At 36.5% G+C, this 18,848-nt stretch overlaps 3 protein-coding genes across 7 annotated transcripts in view; 1 reads left to right on the plus strand and 2 right to left on the minus strand.

The window, feature by feature from the left end:
- il16 (interleukin 16) overlaps positions 1-2,276 on the plus strand; it is a 40,311-nt gene extending 38,035 nt beyond the window's left edge. For both annotated transcript variants that reach the window (XM_089129710.1, XM_039659005.2), the window contains one exon: positions 222-2,276. In XM_089129710.1, the coding sequence (XP_088985836.1) occupies positions 222-382 (161 nt within the window). In that variant the 3' untranslated portion in view covers positions 383-2,276. The remainder of the gene's footprint in view (positions 1-221) is intronic.
- On the minus strand, positions 1,442-10,172 carry stard5 (StAR related lipid transfer domain containing 5). The gene is made up of 6 exons (XM_039659598.2): positions 9,633-10,172; positions 9,484-9,533; positions 7,877-8,009; positions 7,324-7,441; positions 7,081-7,174; positions 1,442-6,924 (listed from the first exon to the last, which is right to left on the minus strand). The coding sequence occupies exons 1-6, from the start codon at positions 9,720-9,722 to the stop codon at positions 6,780-6,782; spliced, it is 630 nt and encodes a 209-aa protein (XP_039515532.2). The 5' UTR covers positions 9,723-10,172; the 3' UTR covers positions 1,442-6,779.
- A 2,819-nt stretch (positions 10,173-12,991) lies between these two features.
- Positions 12,992-18,848, minus strand: part of tmc3 (transmembrane channel like 3) — a 29,057-nt gene continuing 23,200 nt past the window's right edge. The window contains exons 20-24 of one of the 4 annotated variants that reach the window (XM_089129713.1): positions 17,360-17,438; positions 17,150-17,192; positions 16,710-16,974; positions 16,528-16,590; positions 12,992-14,482 (exon numbers count right to left, since the gene is read on the minus strand). In XM_089129713.1, the coding sequence (XP_088985839.1) occupies positions 13,615-14,482; positions 16,528-16,590; positions 16,710-16,974; positions 17,150-17,192; positions 17,360-17,438 (1,318 nt within the window). In that variant the 3' untranslated portion in view covers positions 12,992-13,614. Of the gene's footprint in view, positions 14,483-16,527; positions 16,591-16,709; positions 16,975-17,065; positions 17,193-17,359; positions 17,439-18,848 lie in introns of all 4 variants that reach the window. The other 3 variants (XM_089129711.1, XM_039658375.2, XM_089129712.1) reach the window with 3 other exon arrangements.

The raw sequence follows: 18,848 nt of genomic DNA on the forward strand, positions 1-18,848 counted from the left end.
GCATTATATGACTGACAGACACGAACGGTTTGACCTAAAAATATCAACATTTAAACTACTGCGGAAACAAAGACACCTACATCTTGGATGTATTTGAGGTAAGCTAAAACATACCAAAAAATAATTTCAAAGTGAACTATCCCTTTAGGTTTTCTGAGCCATATGGAACCTGCAAATCAGTAGCATAAGTCATGCAGTACATACTGTGTTTTCTCTGGCAGGAAGTGACGCTGAGCAAAAGGGGCTGAAGTCTGGCGACGAGGTACTGCAGATACAGGACTCGTCTCTGCAGGGTCTCACACGCTTTGAGGCCTGGACATTCATCAAAGGTCTGAACGACGGGCCGTTCACACTCGTCATTAAGAGAAAAAGATGCGAGTAGAACGAAAACTCCATTCAAAAGCAAAAGCAAAGAAAAAACCGAACACATACTGGACTACCAGTTTTGAATCAACTTTAAATTATGCAAAAATGTTATTTCAAGCCTTGAGGAAATGCCGCCAATTGCTAAAAATGACAAATCACAATTTCTTCAAAGCAGGTTTCCCAGTTGTTTCGACCAATGAGTTTAGTCTATTTTTGCAGAGGTTGCAATACAAGAGAGCAATTTAAAAAAAAAAAAAAAAATCAAGTATTTTAGATTTGAGCCAGAAACATGCATATTCACATGACTTTTCACATACACTCCTCACTCTCATGAGTTTCACAATTTAAAAATACCCTTATATTTCCAGGTTTTCCAAGACTGGGAAACTTGCTAGGATCATTCAGTTGCATTTATTGCTCCATATATGCATTTCGACAGTTGTATGACTTTCATATCTTGTATGACGTGCATGATGTGCATCACTGCATGATGTGGTACTACGTGATCAGGAAAGTTTGTTTTTCTGAGCAGAGTCTTATAGCACTTCGCTGTGCTGGAGTTGTACTGTTTTACTGTCACGATCAGGGATTCATAAAAAAAAAAAGAAAAAGATTCTTGTCAAGTCCTGTTTTGATGCAATGATTTGCACAAGCCTGTAAATATACACTTTCAGATATCACATTATATTTCTCTACATCATTTCACCAAAGCCGAATGTAAAGAACGTGTCATGAAGTGATCGAGGCACAATGTTTTCAAGAGGAAAACAAATGGACTAAGCATTAAGTATAATTTTAATAATAATTATTTGTTTGCTTTGTCAAACGCTGCCCCTAACAGCACATCACTCTTGTTTTTCATCATATGCAGAAATAATAAATACATAAAAAAAAAAAATCTATGCTCTTCTATTAGATTCCACCTTTGTCTTGTTAGTTAGGTATTTTTGGTTTCCCTTTAAAAGAAAAGCCTTAATATATTGAAATGGTGTCAGAACAAAGATGAATATTAAATGTAATTACTTGGTAAGGTTTGTAATGTCCAAATAAAGTATGATACAAATCATAAACGAGGTCAATCAATCATTTTTAATATCCGAAAAACAGAATCAAACAATGGGTTTGACAAAGTGCAATTTCTTTTTGGGTATTAACACACAGTACACAGACGTCCCATTGTGCAACTACACTGAGCAAAAATATGTTTGAAATCAACAGGAAATGACAATTGACACAATTTGAATGCATATTTCAGGGTCTTATAATGCGTGATTCATCATCATTCATCATGTTATTAGCAAAAAACAGTTCAGCGTCCAATTCTCGCTATTAACTAGTCGCTTATTTGCATGTATATTACTAGTATATTGGCTGTTTATTATTACTTAATGAGCACACATTTATGCCTTATTCTGCATGAGCATATTCAAAATCCCTTAATCCTACCCAATTTCATACTACTTTGCCAACCATTAATAAGCAGAAAATAGGAGTTTATTGAGGCAAAAGTTGTAGTTAATAGTAAGAATTGGACCCTAAACTAAAGTGACCAAAAAAAAAACTTGACAAAAACTTGCCCCGCCTCTAAAATGACAATTATCTGCCAGCATTCTTGTTTGTACCCCCCACTTTTCACGATCCATTCCAATCAATTCCAAATAGATAAAAAAATCAATTGCCTCCAATCAAAATGTAATATTAAAAACACTTGTATGTCAGTTTACACAGAAGTAAAATGGTTTGCCGACAACATTCCATGTCGACTTCAAAATGAAAAAACCCGGAGCGAATTGACAAACATTACACACTGATAACTAGTGTTGGGTATCGTTTGAATTTGAACGATTCTGATTCCGATTCCTTGTTTCGATTCCGGTTCCTAACGATTCTCGATTCCGATTCTTTTAAGAGGCAGGGTCAAAAAAGTTTAGCTAACCTTGCTAACCAACGGCCTTTCTGAAGGAAATAATCCTTCTGTAAAAATACTCCTTTTGTCACAAATTTTGCATTTTGCCGAGATTTCGTTATTTTTAGAAAAGCGAAGCCACACTTTGGATCGCCGACGTAAGGTACTCATGTTCGACTTGCGTGGTTATGCCAACACTTCCGGTAGACGCTTCTTCATTGGTGTTGTTCAGCGGTTTCTTCTTCCGCTCGGCGGACTGTAAATATCGAAACTAGGAATCGAAATTTTAACTTTTGAACGATTCCGGGAAAAACGAAAAGTTAGTCTCGGTTCCAATCGATACTCGATTCTCGATACCCAACCCTACTGATAACAGAATGTAAATCTGCGTTTTATTAAAGGGGTCATATGATGCGATTTTCAAAGATCATCATTTAGTGTATTGGTGTAATATGTGTAAACATGCTTATTTTTCTCATACTGTACATTATTGTGTCTCCTCTTTGTTTCTAAAACGCGTGGAATTCTACAAAACTCCTCCTACTGAAAAGCGCAGTGTACTCTGATTGGCCAGCTGATCCAGTGCATTGTAACAGCCCTTACCACAATCACGAGCTTCAGCTTCCAAAGCAATTATAACTTAATAATAATGTTGTCAGTTTAACCACATCAGTCGGATTCTGAAAACGCAGAAGACCAAGCGGAACCAACTTTGTAAGCGTGACTTCAGCAGAATGTTTTTAGTTTGAAACTCTTCCTTTTCAGTATAACCTTGTTCTCCCACTGCACACACACAAGCATTTTGGGTAGTATTGTTCTGGAACAGTGTTGTAAATAAATTTGAATCCAACTTTCGCATTGAAACAAACAGCATCTCCCCATGAGACGGCGGCGTTATGCAAATGTGAGGGAGAATCCGGTCGAGCCATTTTAGGGCCGGTTCACATATCGCGTCTTTTGCGCGCTCAAGTTCGTTATTTCAAATGTAGGCGCACGGTATGCGCGCTCATAATGAAAGCGGTGCGGCGCGCTCGTTTTTTCCATGCGCGTCGAGATAAAAACATCTCAACTTTTCAGAATACCGCAAGCGCACCATACGCACACAATAGGTCATGTGACAAGAACCAACTGAAGCGCAACCGCCCTGGCGCTTTGCAAAATGGAGAATGCGGCGCGCCCAGCGTTTTCTACACGTTTTTAGGCGCTATATGTGAATCCGGCCTTATCTAGGTTCTGCCTTCTCTTTTAGATTGAATAAATCTTTTTGTGGAAGACTTTTGTAACTTATAAATGCACATAAAACAGCTACATAGCACGCTTAAGAAAACGGAAAACATAAATAGCATCTTATGACCCCTTTAAAATATATAGAGAACTTTGCACAATACTACTGAAGGCAAGCACCTTGCAAAACAGATGTGTCCCCAAAATAATCTTAAAATGCACTAGAGAATTTTGCTCATTTACAGCATATAAAAATAAAAAAGCACAGAACACATCTCCAGGCCATGAGCATGCGTTCACAGTCATTTCACTGATGGCATATAGGCATAAAAACACAAAGTACGGATTGGCTAAGACGCATGTCAGGAGGATGGACAGGCATATAGGCATAAAAACACAAAGTACGGATTGGCTAAGACGCATGTCAGGAGGATGGACAATCGTGCAGCTGGACACAAAACGGGCAAACGGTAATTAAAGAGATAATAGTCAACAAACAAGACATACAATACACTCTCTGTTCTCTCTGAGGTCTGTGACATACATAGCATTAAACAGTACTTTTGTCCATGTGCAATTTAGACAGATTACAAGCAAAAATGCAAAGGGATTCATTTCTCCTAATATGGGGGAAACAAATATTTTTCTTCCATGCTTTTTTGGAATGTTCTAATAAGGCTTGGGCAAAATCCTGAATTTAAGAATCAACTCCCTTTCGATTTATGGCCATAGCCCACATGATTTAAAAGAATACATTTAAATTTGAATTCAAATGACAAGAAGTGATTGACATTCAAAGACATTTAACACAATCAAACAACAGAACAATTCATTAATCTAACACGACGACAAAATGTAGACCTTGGGGAAAATGAGAGCATTCTAGGAAGTTCAATCAAATGTGTACAGTAAATTAATATTATTATTACAGCTAATTTATTAAATATGTATTCTTTTACATGCATTCATACTTATAATATATATATATAGGGCTTGGTATTGTTATTTGTTCTTCGATATACAATAGTCAACATCTGAAGTGTATCAAAACCTTTCATCAAAGTTATACATGAATTTTGACCAATACCCGTTCTTGTCTTAGGACAACTTGTTGATGGACTTTTTTGATCCACTTCAAATGTTGACTACTGTAGATACAGATACCTTGATTTCGACACCTATTTTTTAAAAATCCATTTTAACAAGATTGTTAACTGTTTTTAACAGACTCAAACTCATATAGGCCACTGGGGGGCGGAATATATCCCTCGCGCTCAAGCACACGCGCTGAAGCTTGCCGCAAAGCACTGGCAAAAGTAGCCTAATGATTATGAATGTGTCTGGAAAAAAAGCCATTTCAATTGTTTATTAATAAACGAGTGTTTTCTGAGTCAGTGTTGGCTGCAAAGATGAAGTTGACGTTTCCGACTCGTCATCTCCGCAGCATAGTGAACATGCGTGCGCCTATAGAGAGAAATGCACCTTTCATTTGGATTACATAATCAGAGATTATTTGTTTTAGATTCAAATTGGTTAGTTTAAAAGTATACATTTCAAGCTTTCTACATGCCTATTTCTCATGTCTGTGAGGCATGTAGCCTATATGCAGAGTTTCGGTTCATTTATGTAACGCCCTTCAGTTCATCTTGTAGTCGAAGACGAAGCGACTTTCTGCTCTTAAAGTCGGCGTGAAACGGAAGAGAGTATATCCGAGTATATCCGAGTGAAACAGCTTCTGAAATTAGAAAAAATTTAATTTCCTCGCCACAGACAATTGGCTCACTGACGTTGACGAGATTAACCACTTAGGTATCGAAATTTGGTACCCAATGACAAGACTTGTCGTCAAGATGCTTGATGGTAGAGGCAATTCGGTCGTCGGCTTGTAAAAGTATTGAACTTGATACCCAGCCCTATATATAAAATGTATATTACATTTTATTCAGGTAATTGTCAACTTCCATGAATTCAAATTAGAACTGTGCATCTTGTTCTCTACCTCATTTCAAACTCAGGAAATCTTTTGGAATTGCATTAATTTTTAATTACTCTGATTCCACTGAACCATATTCCATAAATGTATTATTTGTTCCTTTCAAAGTGATGTATGAAATAACTTTCATCCATTAGCTTATCCCAATTGTCTTAATGGCAGTTGCTCGGCTGGCTGGCACAGAACACGGATACTATTGAGTGGCCATCAATGGAGAAAAACACTTTTTACTGGTTACAGAATCACCAGTGGGAACTAATAGGGTCACACTAACCAACTAAACCTTGAGCCTTTGCGTTGCTTTTTTTATCATCATATCACAACATCCCTCATTCGGCCCTTCTTGTGTCAATCTCAAACATACAGTACACAATCTCAGTTATGCTAACCGAGAACAGCAGCAAATGCAAATCTTCAAATTTCTGAAGATACTCGTCTGTCGGTAAACATTGGATTGCCAAAATTCCAGTTATGCGCAATAAAATCACTATTCAAATATAGAAATACTAGGTTTCAGACTTGTGATTTAAATGTCAAACTCAATTATTCAAATAAAAATGTAATCTTCAAACTCAGACAACTGACATCAAATATTGGACTGAAATTCTAAAAACAGCTCATTAAAAGAAGGCTTTGTTCCAAAAACTAGTGAACTGCCTATTTAGGCCAGACATTAAAGGCGAGCTCCTGACAACAGTTTCAAAAAGTAAGCAGCAACCCAACGTTGCCTTCTAAGATAGCTCAATCTAAAGCAGCGCTGCATGTGACTGCACATGTCAATGGTAAGCTTTATTAAAATCAATTGCGAGTCGAGTCTCTCGATTTGTACGACACACACAAATCAGTAACTTAGTAGAAACTATGTTTACTAAGTTATTTTAGGCCATTTATGAATTATATATTTATCATAATGCTACATTATAGGATCACACCATTCCCCTGAAACAAACTGACTGATATAAAATGTCATTTGAATGCATTGAACGTCACTTTGGATAAAAGCATCTGCCAAATGCATATGTGTAAATGTCTGGTTTTTTTTGCAATAGTTCCTCATTTGAATCACTAGTTTTCAGAATTTATGAAAAAACATGGTAAAATGTTCCTGTTTTCTATACCTACAAAACGGACTGTTCAAGTGTTTGGACACGGTACTGTAGCCGCTGGAAGAATCAGGAATAAGGTCATTTCACTTCCCACCTAAAGCTTGATTAAATGCAAGGTGTGTCAAATTATCAAAATATCCACATATATGATTAAAGGGGGATATTTTCTATAAAGTGTCTGGAGCTATTTCATCGATTTTACAGCTTTGGTCAGGTTGCTGTAAAACTCCACCATACTGGAGGGGAAAAACGAATCGACAACTGAACGAGGAAGTAAACCTCCAAGATCAGTCTGGAAAAAGCTGAACAGCTGCGTTTTGCCTGGTTCCCTACAGAGAAAAAAAAAAAGGTATACTTATATCTGTTTTTTATGCTCCTGAAAAATTTGAAATGTCATTTTGTCACCATCTGCTGTCTTGTAGTTGAATTACATCAACCCAAGATGCTTGCATTGAATGGCATGCCTATCTTTCCGAGACACTTACCCAGGAACTGGAACACATAAACAACCACACGGGTGGTTGAAGCCTCTGACATAGCCGGGTTGAGGAGGACAGTTTGGATGGCTTACATTGGTAGCTATAAAACAATGAAAATCTGATTTTCAATAACAGTATTATTAAGATAGATACAAAGTCTTATATCAATGGAAAAATTTCTGAAATTCTGCATTAGAATAGTGTCAGACTCAAATCCAATTAAAGGAGGAAGGCCAGAACACTGCATACCGTTTGAGGACACCGTGCCATCCTCATAGCGTTTAATGGAAATGACATCAACAAAATCTCGAGGTGATATAATGCCCATAGCAGCCGAAGGCGTGACGGTTCGGCAGATCAAAACGTCCTAGGCAATGAAAAAGAAAAGATTTGGAAAGGTATCAATCTGCCGTTGTACGCATCAAATCATTGCAATGCCATGTGCATCAAAAAACATCTCAATGGAAAGTAGAAATAAGGCTTATTAAAGGTGAAGTTTCACTAGGGTCAGAACGAAAAATTACTGTTTTCAAACAGGTATCCCAGACATTGATCTCCAAACTCACGCCATTGGTTGAGCCAATGTTACTTTCGGGCTGGTTTGTAAACTCCATGTTTTGAAAGCGTCATAGAACCGTTGAAAGTGTTTTAACAAAAAAAGTACAAGCATCACCTTTAACGATCCAAGTAAGAATACAGAAATAAAACAATGTTACACTTAGCTGAAAGGAGGAACTGGTCAACCATGAGATTTAACTCGATAATCTGCTTTCATATATGAGTGTATTTGTGTTGATCTTACCGCTGACACCTGCTCAAGCAGCTCAAACTTTTTTATATTAGAATCCCATTTTACACGAAGTCCATTGATTTCAGGTTTCAAGCAGTCCCACACTTTCTCTGGACTGCCATTGACAATCCCCTCCCCTTTATACCTGAGAAAACCAGAGAACACACAATCACTGCTCATGCATACTGGACAAAGGTTAATGTCACTGCTGTCATGTTTGCACATGATGTCGACAGTGTGTGAATGCAGCAAAAATATATCTTAAAATATTAAGATTATGATGTAAATGTAGATAAAAAGCAAATGTTGATGAATGCAAATACAAATAGATGATTTTACCAACAAATGTACATTTTTTTAAGACTGCACAACAATGTTTTTGATGTTGTGACATTATGGACATTACAGCAATTCGTAAACAAAAATAAAAATAAAATGTCTACACTAGTGCAATTGATGGGAAGGTTTCTGAGAAGGGGACAAACCTAAAATGAAATTCTGGGGAACCTAATGTTTCACTTTCGAGGGGAATTGAAGAACAGCATTGAAAGACAAGTAAAGCTTTTGTTGATAAATTCAAAACAGTTTACATCATATAACTATTTATTTATTTTAACCCTAAAACCGTATTGTGGAAAAATGTGGGCAAAATAGTTTTGATTAATTTTTTTAAAATACTTCCCTTGATCTGTTCGGTACAAGACTTTTCCTAAGTTTACCTCCTGAACACACACATTTTTTTTGACTCAATTCTACAATGTTAAGTGGGTGAGAGAAAAAAAAAAACTCTTCTTGTATTTGAGTCAAAAATGGGCACCCATAGAAATGAATGGGAAACACTGTAATTTAGAGCATTCTAAAATGAGCCAAAATAAGACACCAGGTGACAGCGAAGTCACTTCATTTTTAGGTTTTAGCTCTAAGAACGTATTGGAATTATATTTTAATGTAGTTAAAAAAAATAAAAAAAAAAACATAAATTTACGTAGAAAATATGGTATTTTTAAATTCAAAAATACCCCTAAAATAAATTAAAAACACCATAAATGGATAGACAAAACTTTATCGAAGACAGTGATATAACATTTACAATAAATAAAAATTAGGATCACACCTGAGTCATCTGTGCCCACATTTGTCCACAATTACAGGATTAAGGGCTATATAGTGAATACGGTTTGAGGGCTACAAAGGAATCATTGCAAATATTACAAAACATTTAATTTTGAGAACATACCAAAATCATCAAGGCCACAATCAAATCTTTTATTCCTTCAGGAAACATGTTTCATTTTCTACAAATCCAAGAAGTTATATGACCCTAATAGAAGACTATAATCTAGTGATTATATTAAGTAAATATTTGTCAAGTGAAATACTCTATGAGATCTGAGCAATGCATATTCAACATGATAAACGTCGAAACTCTTTAGGATTATTTTTAAATAACTTATAGCATGTGTATCGATCTTATTCTCAGACTAAATTATGTCCAATTTAGTGAGTGCACAATATAATATGTAACAGGGTTGCCACTAACTAGAACACGAGCAGTCAGCACATATGACGTCACGATGACAAATATACAAGATCTGTAATGCACAATATTTTATACTTACACATATCCCGCGAATTCACAAGAGGGTCTCCAACACACCACAACATCATTCTAGAAAAAAAACAACAACAACAAAAAAAACAACAACAGTGTTTAAAGATAAACCACCGCTAAACATGGAAAAAAAAGACACTTCTGCTTCATACTTACAGTTTTCTTGCATGTTTTCCATCCGGACTCGTCTTTTTTGTAGCCCATAAGACGATCCTCCACTGATCTGGCCGTGTGCATATAATCCATGACGATGGACAGTGTATAGTTTTATTTGATATTGTATTGGCTTGTCCTTTAACAGCACATGTATCCAAAGCGTTCGCGATCGACCGGCAGCAACCTTCTACTGTATAGCGTAAATGACACACTTTACCTTCGATTCTTCCGAGATCTTTGTTCAAGTACATTCAATATTCATAAACTAACAGTGGCTACAGTTAAATCCGGCAGTTTCTGGTATAACATACAGATGTTTTCAGTTCATTCATTAGTTTCATCAAATGATAAGGGTGACTGTCATCTTGATTGAACGGCGGCGACGGATAATAATCGATACAGTTCTATAGAGATGAAAGGAAAGCTTCAATTACACATGCGCGATCAAAATAATAAAAAGAGATACAATTAACCCGTCTAATGCCACGAAATCATCATAATTTTAAAAAGGCCACTTCCTTAGTCCTGGAGATCGTCAGACAAATGTTGCATTCTGGGAACTGGAGTTTTCTCTGTCGATCCTGTTATACAGAACAGTAATGTCCCTATTGCCACGCGACTCGCCGTTTAAATAATACTTCTTAAAATATTGTAAATATTTGAGTGAATGTGAGACAATTTTAAACAATTACACTATTTCGGTTTGAGCAGATGTTATATTTTTTTTTTCATTCTGAACCATAACAAGTAGAGTTAAGTTTTACCAATGATTTTGATACATTTTATATCAAAACATTATATCCATTATAACCTTTAATAGAGTCAGAATATCAATAGGCTACTCCGAAAGGTGGCTAAAAATGAACTTTATGTTGACAAACGCATCTGAAATAATTTTGAAAATGTCATTGATCATGAAAAGCACATCTTAGCTTCTGCATGTGCCTGAAAGTGAGAACATATTTCTGAAAGAGTTTAATTGTCCTTCTGGGAGTACTTCTTATATTACAACAAAAGCATATTCATAACCCTCCTGGAGTGGACGCAAATATGGATTGATGTGATGCTATGATTTTTTTTGCACATATCCTACTTTATTTCAAGACTGTAACCAGATATTCAGGATTGTACATAAAAAATAGTTCAGAAATGTAATAATTTTATAAACTGGCAATTGAAAAACTCGTACACGCAACCTCTTAATCTGAATATTGATATTCAAAGTATTGAGGTAACCATAAGTGCTTTAGAGGTGCTTCATTTGTACAGTATCAAGGCCACAACTCTCAGAGATTGAGGGGGAAAGTGTTCAATAAGGGTTTTCCATTGTCTGTTTCAAAATGTTTTCATTTAGTACACACCCGATCTTGAATACATGGTTACAGCCTTGAATAGGATAGTGGAGTCCAAAAATGTTCAAACAATATAATTTTAATATCAGATTTAATGAAAATCTACAGATACATGCAAAGTACACTTATACAGTTTGGTCATTTATTTGTGCTTTACTTTACAAGGCCAACAGCAACTTTTATAGGATGAACCTGCAGGTATTACACTGAATTATTGAATGTTTCAAAACCTAGTAAGCTCCCTTGCTGTGGGCTACCTACATAAGCAGCTGCCTAGTAATGAGGGATCTAAAGTACACCTCATAAATGACTGATATGGAACGCACTATTCTATGTAGGCAGCAACTGCATGTTGCTAAGCTAATGGTGCAATACTTACATCAAGTTCAAAATGATGTAAAACAGTCCATTTTTAATTAGCTAACCTTTTTAGCATTATTTTTAGAATGTAATGAAATGCACAATAATTTATAGCAATAATTTATCTCAACTCCATACATCACCTTGGATGGATTTGTGCTGTTTCAGACAGTTTGAGTTTACCATTTGCAAACATTTTTTAGTCATACTGTGTTCCAGACAACTCAGAATTCACTCACCTCCACTTAAAATAACCAGTGGAACATCACGTAAGTTTCTCTTGGAAACAATGCTTCTCAAAGTAGTTGAGGGTTGATCGATCAGCTCTGAATTAGTGCAAGCAAAGTTCCAGTAGTTACTATCAAGTAGAGATTTACGTAATTTCAGGGATGACATTTTTGTAGGCCAAAACCCACTTATTATTATTATTTTTTTTTTGCTCTTCCGTTTCCAGTCAATGGGTTTTTGGTTAATTGCCTGAAATAAAATTAAGATGTTTTCATGTTTTATTCTACAACATAAAATGCATAAAGTACAACCCACTTGTGATTCTTTAAAGCTTTTACTTGTTTTGAAAAGGGCGGTTGCTAACAAGTGGCTAAAATGGACGACAGAGGTTGTCGTCATCATACCAAACAGGTAAACTCATTTTCTCACTTAATCACTTCTATAGCCTTGTGTTTGTAATTGAACACTTCCAAACTATTATAACAAACTTTCATAGGAAATTGTTGGAAATTTGTCGGAAGCTTAAAGTGTTAGTTCACCCAAAAATGAAAATTAAGTCATTAATTACTCACCCCCATGCTGTTCCAACCCCGTAAGACCTTCGTTCATCTTTGGAACACAAATAAAGATATTTTTGATTGAATCTGAGAGCTAAATCAGTCCTACATAGACTGCCTAAGGGACTGGCTCTTGACGGCCCATAAAGTCATTAAAGAAAAGGTTTAAATATTCCATGTGCCTACAGCGGCTCAATTATAAGTTTATCAAGCGACGAGACTACTTTTTGTGCGAAAAAAACATAAATAACGACTTTATTCCACTATTCCATTACTTCCTTATGGACGCATGCGCGAGAACTGAGACGAGGACGTTCTCCTTCGTCTACTTCTTGTTACCGGCTGCTCACCGCTTAGGAGTTTTACCGCCACCTACCGTATAAAATGATGATCCATATATAAGGCGCTCCGGATTATAAGGAACACTGTCGTTTTTTGAGAAGATTAAAGGCTTTTAAGTGCACCTTATAGTGCGGAAAATACGCAAATCGAAAAGCGTATGTACAGCGCGCATCTTCCTCTGCTTGTAAACAGAAAGTTTTGCGCTTCCAGCTATATCAGCACATCATCTTATACGGTAGGGGGCGGTAAAACTCCTAAGCGGTGAGCAGCCGGTAACAAGAAGTAGACGAATGAGAACGTCCTCGTCTCAGTTCTCGCGCATGCGCCCATAAGGAAGTAATGGAATAGTGGAATAAAGTCGTTATTTATGTTTTTTTCGCACAAAAAGTAGTCTCGTCGCTTGATAAACTTATAATTGAGCCGCTGTAGGCACATGGAATATTTAAACCTTTTCTTTAATGACTTTATGGGCCGTCAAGAGCCAGTCCCTTAGGCAGTCTATGTAGGACTGATCTAGCTCTCAGATTCAATCAAAAATATCTTCATTTGTGTTCCGAAGATGAACGAAGGTCTTACGGGGTTGGAACAGCATGGGGGTGAGTAATTAATGACTTAATTTTCATTTTTGGGTGAACTAACCCTTTAATGTTGGTGACAGTCATGCCACTGTGGCGTAGTTTGTTTATAGCGTAACTCTAAGTTTATGAATTTTAAAGCCAAGAAATTCAATCGCTAGAAGTAAAAAGCTAATGTTCATTTGTGAGGATTATCATAATGAAACATGTGTAAGAATAATAAACATAATTTCTATGATAATCCAAAAGCCGAATGGGTTTTGTTTAGGGAACCAGGATGATGCAACCTTTTAAGTAGGACTACAAAATACATCATCACTCCAGCACTCTATTCAAAGTTCCAAGTTCACTGGAATGCAGCATTATTCACAGTGCATTCTGGGAAAGGCTATTGGCCATACAATTTGGCCAATAGAAGTTAATAGAAGGCAAGATAATAATGCAACCTACCTTTTGAAACAGACTTCGTGTTGGTGTGCGCCTATGAGGCCTTTAAATGCTTCCTACGTAGACAGCTCACTAGGGTTTTTGAAACAGAGCCATAATCTCGGTTTTAGATCTAAACAGGTTAAACATTGGAGCACACAAGATCATTGGTGCCAGACACATTGAGTTTAACGTTTTTCTTTAATTTCTTTTTGGTCGGCTTTGCACTGGGCTTCAGGTACTTTTCCTTGTTGTGAATGACCTGGATGTACTGGTCTGTGCTGCTGTTTTGTTGGTCACTACTAGAAGCCAGTGATGCCGAATCTGACTCGGTCAGTGACGGCTCCACTTTATGCTTGGTCTTGGGCTTGACGTATTGTTCACCGTATCTGTGAGCCGACTCTGGGCCTCGGATGTTTGTTTGAGAGCAAGGGTGCAAGCCATCACTCACCCAGTCATCTTCATGATCATCCTCTTCTTCGTTGCCATATAAACACTGCTCCATAGACAACTGACTGTTGACCGCGTCGCCAATGTAGAAGCGTGCGGTCTGATGGAGGTCTGTCAGTGATCGTGGACGGTTCGATCCCCTCCTCGAGCTGCTCTTGGGGTCTTCCTCTTCCACCTCCTCTTCCTCGCTGAGGTGTGGCTGGTGGCTGCGGTGAGGGGTCCGAGGAATGTAACACTTTACATTGCGTGGATACAGCTCTACAATCTCCGTCGGTTCATCTGCTAGTCGGTAATGTCTCGGTACGCGTGTAGTGGAGCGCACAATCTTCTTGCGAGCTTCATGTTCGTTCACGATGACGTAGCGCGTCGTGTGTGCCCGGCGGCCCACATAGCTCTGAGCCGTCATTATGCCGGGCTCGTTGTGCATGGGCCGGATGGTTTTCCGAAACAGCGGATCGGAGTGGATGTTCTCGGCGTACCGTGAACAAGGGTTGTAGGCCATGTTGTGGTAGGACTTGGAGCGGCAGGAACCACTGGAGCTGCCCAAGTATCCAGAATGCCTGGATATCAGAAAATGCGACATGAATATGTATGTTTGTACATAATTCACCATAAACTTGAGAAACAAAGACATTTATCTTGATGGTGCAGCTTGTAACTAATGTTAAAGGAAAAGTTCCCCCAAAACTCTTTCCAAGATGTATTGTTTTCTTTCTTTTGTGAAACAAAGAAGCTGAAACAGGATGGTGATTTACATTATATTGTCATGGACTAAAAGCACCCATGAAACATTCTGCCTAAATTGTTCCTTACAGCTTGCTTTGTGTTTCACAGAAAAAGAGCAAATAATATACAGTTAGAATGTTGTGAGGGTGAGAAAATGTCAGCATTTTCAGTTTTGGGTGAATTGATCCTTTAATTAAATAGTATGAAGTGCACTGCATTATGAAATGAAAGGTGAAGCCTAATGAAGTTTTACTCCCTTTCCCTGATCTGATATAATACCATACAGTAAGTGTCTTAAAGTGAAAACTATATATATATATATATATATATATATATATATATATATATATATATATATAAATGAATAGTTGAGTGCTCGCAGAAGAATTGTCTTTCACTATAGCTGCGATAAATGCGAAAAAAGCATATTTACAGTAATGCATATCCACAATTAGCAAGCCAGTGTTCTGAAGGGTTTAAAAGCTGAAGTATAAAGTATTTTGTTAAAGCACTTTACATTAATTATTCAGACAGAGTTTACTGCAGTTTATAGTTTGGTCAGTAAAGCTGTCTAAAAATCATCCTTTTTGAGCTGGGACTAATTTTTTAAGTGGGTGAACGTCTGGCTATGAATTAGACATCATTCCTGACTGTTATTGAGGGGCCTTAATGCATATCAAGCGGAAGTTACATGCTATGACATTCCAAAAGTTTGGATAAATAACACTTACACGCACACTCTCACATCATCAGTAAGTGGTTCTGTCATTCAAGTCTTACTTATATAGGTGGTGGGAGAGGCAATTTATTTGTAACTTGTGTATGTACGAATGTACGAAGCTTCTGGCATCATCCGGTTTGTTATTTTAGCTAAAAAAATAAACTGTTGTGGTGCTTGATTTATTATCGTTATCACAAACACATTGGTTTGTAGAGCATATAGTTTCACCTACTTTACTGCACTTTGTCATTGTTCTAGTTATTTACCTGTAGTGGCTAATGAATCAGAAGTCTTACACATTCACGTAAAATAGCTTACGGCCTCGTTGCAAAATAAGCTGGATGGTGGCTGTGCTTTTGAAATTGTGTGTATTTTACTCTACACTCCTTACTGTAATCCAGTGTTATTGTAGTTTTATTTATTTACCATTATTTTGAATTAGTGTTTATTCGTATGTTTTCATTTTCATATTCGTTTTCAATCAATCAATCAATCAAATGTCTTTATTCAGTCATGATGTTATTATAGACACAACAATAATCTCCACAACAACAAAATAATAACATTCATTACTGAATAGGAGCATAAAGAAGACATAGTCTTATAAATTAATGCCCCTTTTTTCAATAATCTAAGCTTATACAGAACAGTTTTTTTCCCTTCCTTTTTATATATATATATTACTTCAGTATTACTTCACATCTCAGTAATTAACAATTACCAATTTAGAAAAAAAAAAAAAAAAAAAAAACCCAGAAAAAAACAACAAAAAAAACAAAACAAAAATAAAACATTGTTTCTTATGCTTCACTTCCTTCGTATTTTTCAAGTACAGATTCGTTTTATGTGCTTTTAGAATTTTTTTTAATTGTTTTTAATATTTCTATTTTACTTCATTTTAATTTCAGTTGTAGTCATTTCCTAATGCTTCAATATAGAAAAATTAAGCAAAATTAAGGAAAATAGTTTTAGTTGCTGAAATGATGATTTTTGTACCTTTAAATAAACGGAACAAAATAATCTGAAATGATTTTCAGCAGTAATCTACATTACGCCACAAACGCTGTTGATAGAGCTTAATTTGTATAGGAAATAGAATAGGTAGAAACACAAATGTAGAAATAGGAATCATTATCAGACTTCATGAATATAGCAAACCTGATGGGTATGTACTCCACTCGTCGTACTTGTCTTTGAGGAACTGAGGGGCTGCAGTACATTCTGAAAGCATTACATGGGCAGAAATGGAGGGCAGTGAAGCTTCATGAACAGCAGATGTATGGAACCTAAGCAGCAGTGAATTGAAATATAAAGCTCTTATACCACAGAGCAGCACAGACCTGCTGGCAACATGCTCTGCTTTGTGTTTCTGCCGCACTGGGACAGAGGGACTCCTCGTCCCTCCGGCAGCTCTGGGGACGTCAGGCCGTGAAGCCGACTGGGATATTGTCCGGATGCTGTTGCAATGGCGGACGGGAGATTGGAAGTTGGTGACGCTACCGTTGCGCCGTGGAGGGGAGGTGGAGCGGGCGGACGACTCCATACTGGTGATGTCGCTCTCTTGTTCCGTCTTTTTATCGCCTCCCTCAGGTGCCTGCAGACGTGCTGTAAATCACACATTTACACACCCAAATGTCCAGCCAACTGGTGACAGGCTGATATTGCCTTATGACGTTATATATTGTGAGTACATTACTTTGGCCGTTACTGCTCAGCGGCCTGAAATGTGCCCGAGACGTTCCCTTGTATTCATAATGAAGATAGTTCATAGACAAAGTACCTGCAGCCAACTGAAATACTTTCTTCTTGTCGTCTGTGCGCTCCTGCAAGAGGAAATTTAATTAGCGTTATAAAATAAACTGCTGAAGAAATGAGATTATATGAAATTCAAGGACCGTATCCTGTTTCGCTCGGGTTCCTTATTGTAAATCCCAGATCTGTTAAATGAACTGAAATACATCATAATGATATTCTATTTGGAGTGACTCACGGTTTGAAGCTGGAGTCTCAGCTGGCTGTTGGTGACTTTGAGTGATCTAGCGATGGATTGTAGGTAGTAGATCAGCATACTGAAAGGGACAATGACAAACAGCACAAGGTTGGGTGCATTGAAGGCATTTTTTCCTGCTTGCCTGGTTGAATTACGCTGGCTTGACTAAACCAATGTGCTGTTATTGTACAAACAGGGGTAAAGGGCTTTTTCAAACTCTCAAACCCCAGACCAAAACTTGTAAATGTAAAAGCTTTCAATCTACATCCTCTAAACTAAGCACAGTCGTAAGGCTATGTTCTTCCTAACTGAATCAACCTGTTTGTTTATATTACAGCAGACTATCAAAAATACCCAAATACCCTTCTTTTGTTCAAAAGTAGGAATCGGGATCAATAAGTGTTTTTTTTTTTCTTTTTTTTTTGTTGAAGAATTTTCGGTAACACTTTACAGTACGGGTGCACTAATATGCATTAATTCATGCTTAACTAATACACAGCCAATCATGAGTTAATGTATAACTAATGGAGAATCAAACCATTAATTAATGATTACTGCATCAGCAACTAATAAAGAGTCTATATGATTAATAGATTAAGTAATACACGAATTGCTATTAATTCACTGTGTCATTGCGTATTTATTCCTTAATAGCATATTTTATTAACTAATAGTGTAAATTAATGTGTTAAATACCACAATTAGTCAAAGCTATGCACTTCAACTTCCAGTTGTCTGCTTTTAATTAATCATTAGCTAATGATTTGTAAAGGTATCATTATGGTATGACTTTACTTGTTGGGGCACATCATTATTAACTAGTCATTTAGTAATTGTAGTAATTTTCACATGAATTTGCATGAACAATTAAGTAATTAATCATGTATTAATGCATATTAGTGTATCTGTCATATTATCTGGAAGTTGAAATACAAGGCTATGGCTCATTCTGGTAATTAATATATTAATTAACCCTATTAGTTAAAAAATGAGTTATTATGGAATTAATCCACAATTAAATATTTAATTAATAACAATTCATGTATGAACTAATACATTAAACTTACAGACTCTTAATTAGTTCCTAATGTGGTAAATCGTTAATGAATAGCTTAGATAATCATTAGTTACACATTAATTCAGTATTATCTGTGCATTAGTTATTAGTGCACCCGTTTTGTAAAGTGTTACCGAATTTTCTTTTGTTCAGCAAGGACACATTAAATTGATCAAATGTGATGGAACAAAACATTTATAATGTTACAAATTGTGTTCACAAAAAAGTTTTGGAAATGCTTCTTGAGCAGCAAATCATCATATTAGAATGATTTCTGAAAGATCATGTGACACTGAAGACTGGAGTAATGGTGCTGAAAATTCAACTTTGCATCACATGAATAAATAACAATTTAAAATATATTATATTTAAAAAGAGTTATTATAAATTGTAATAATATTTAATTAATATTTTTATCAAATAAATGCAGTC

Source organism: Pimephales promelas, chromosome 1, assembly GCF_988280905.1.
Source record: "Pimephales promelas chromosome 1, fPimPro1.hap1.1, whole genome shotgun sequence".
Taxonomy (NCBI): Eukaryota; Metazoa; Chordata; class Actinopteri; order Cypriniformes; family Leuciscidae; genus Pimephales; species Pimephales promelas.

Coding starts and splice junctions, on each gene's coding strand:
- stard5 (XM_039659598.2), bottom strand. CDS start 9,722: ATGGATTATATGCACACGGCCAGATCAGTGGAGGATCGTCTTATGGGC. Junction 8,010..9,483: donor TGTGAATTCGCGGGATATGT/GTAAGTATAAAA, acceptor TGGTTTTCTCAG/GTATAAAGGGGAGGGGATTG. Junction 7,442..7,876: donor TGCTTGAGCAGGTGTCAGCG/GTAAGATCAACA, acceptor TTCATTGCCTAG/GACGTTTTGATCTGCCGAAC.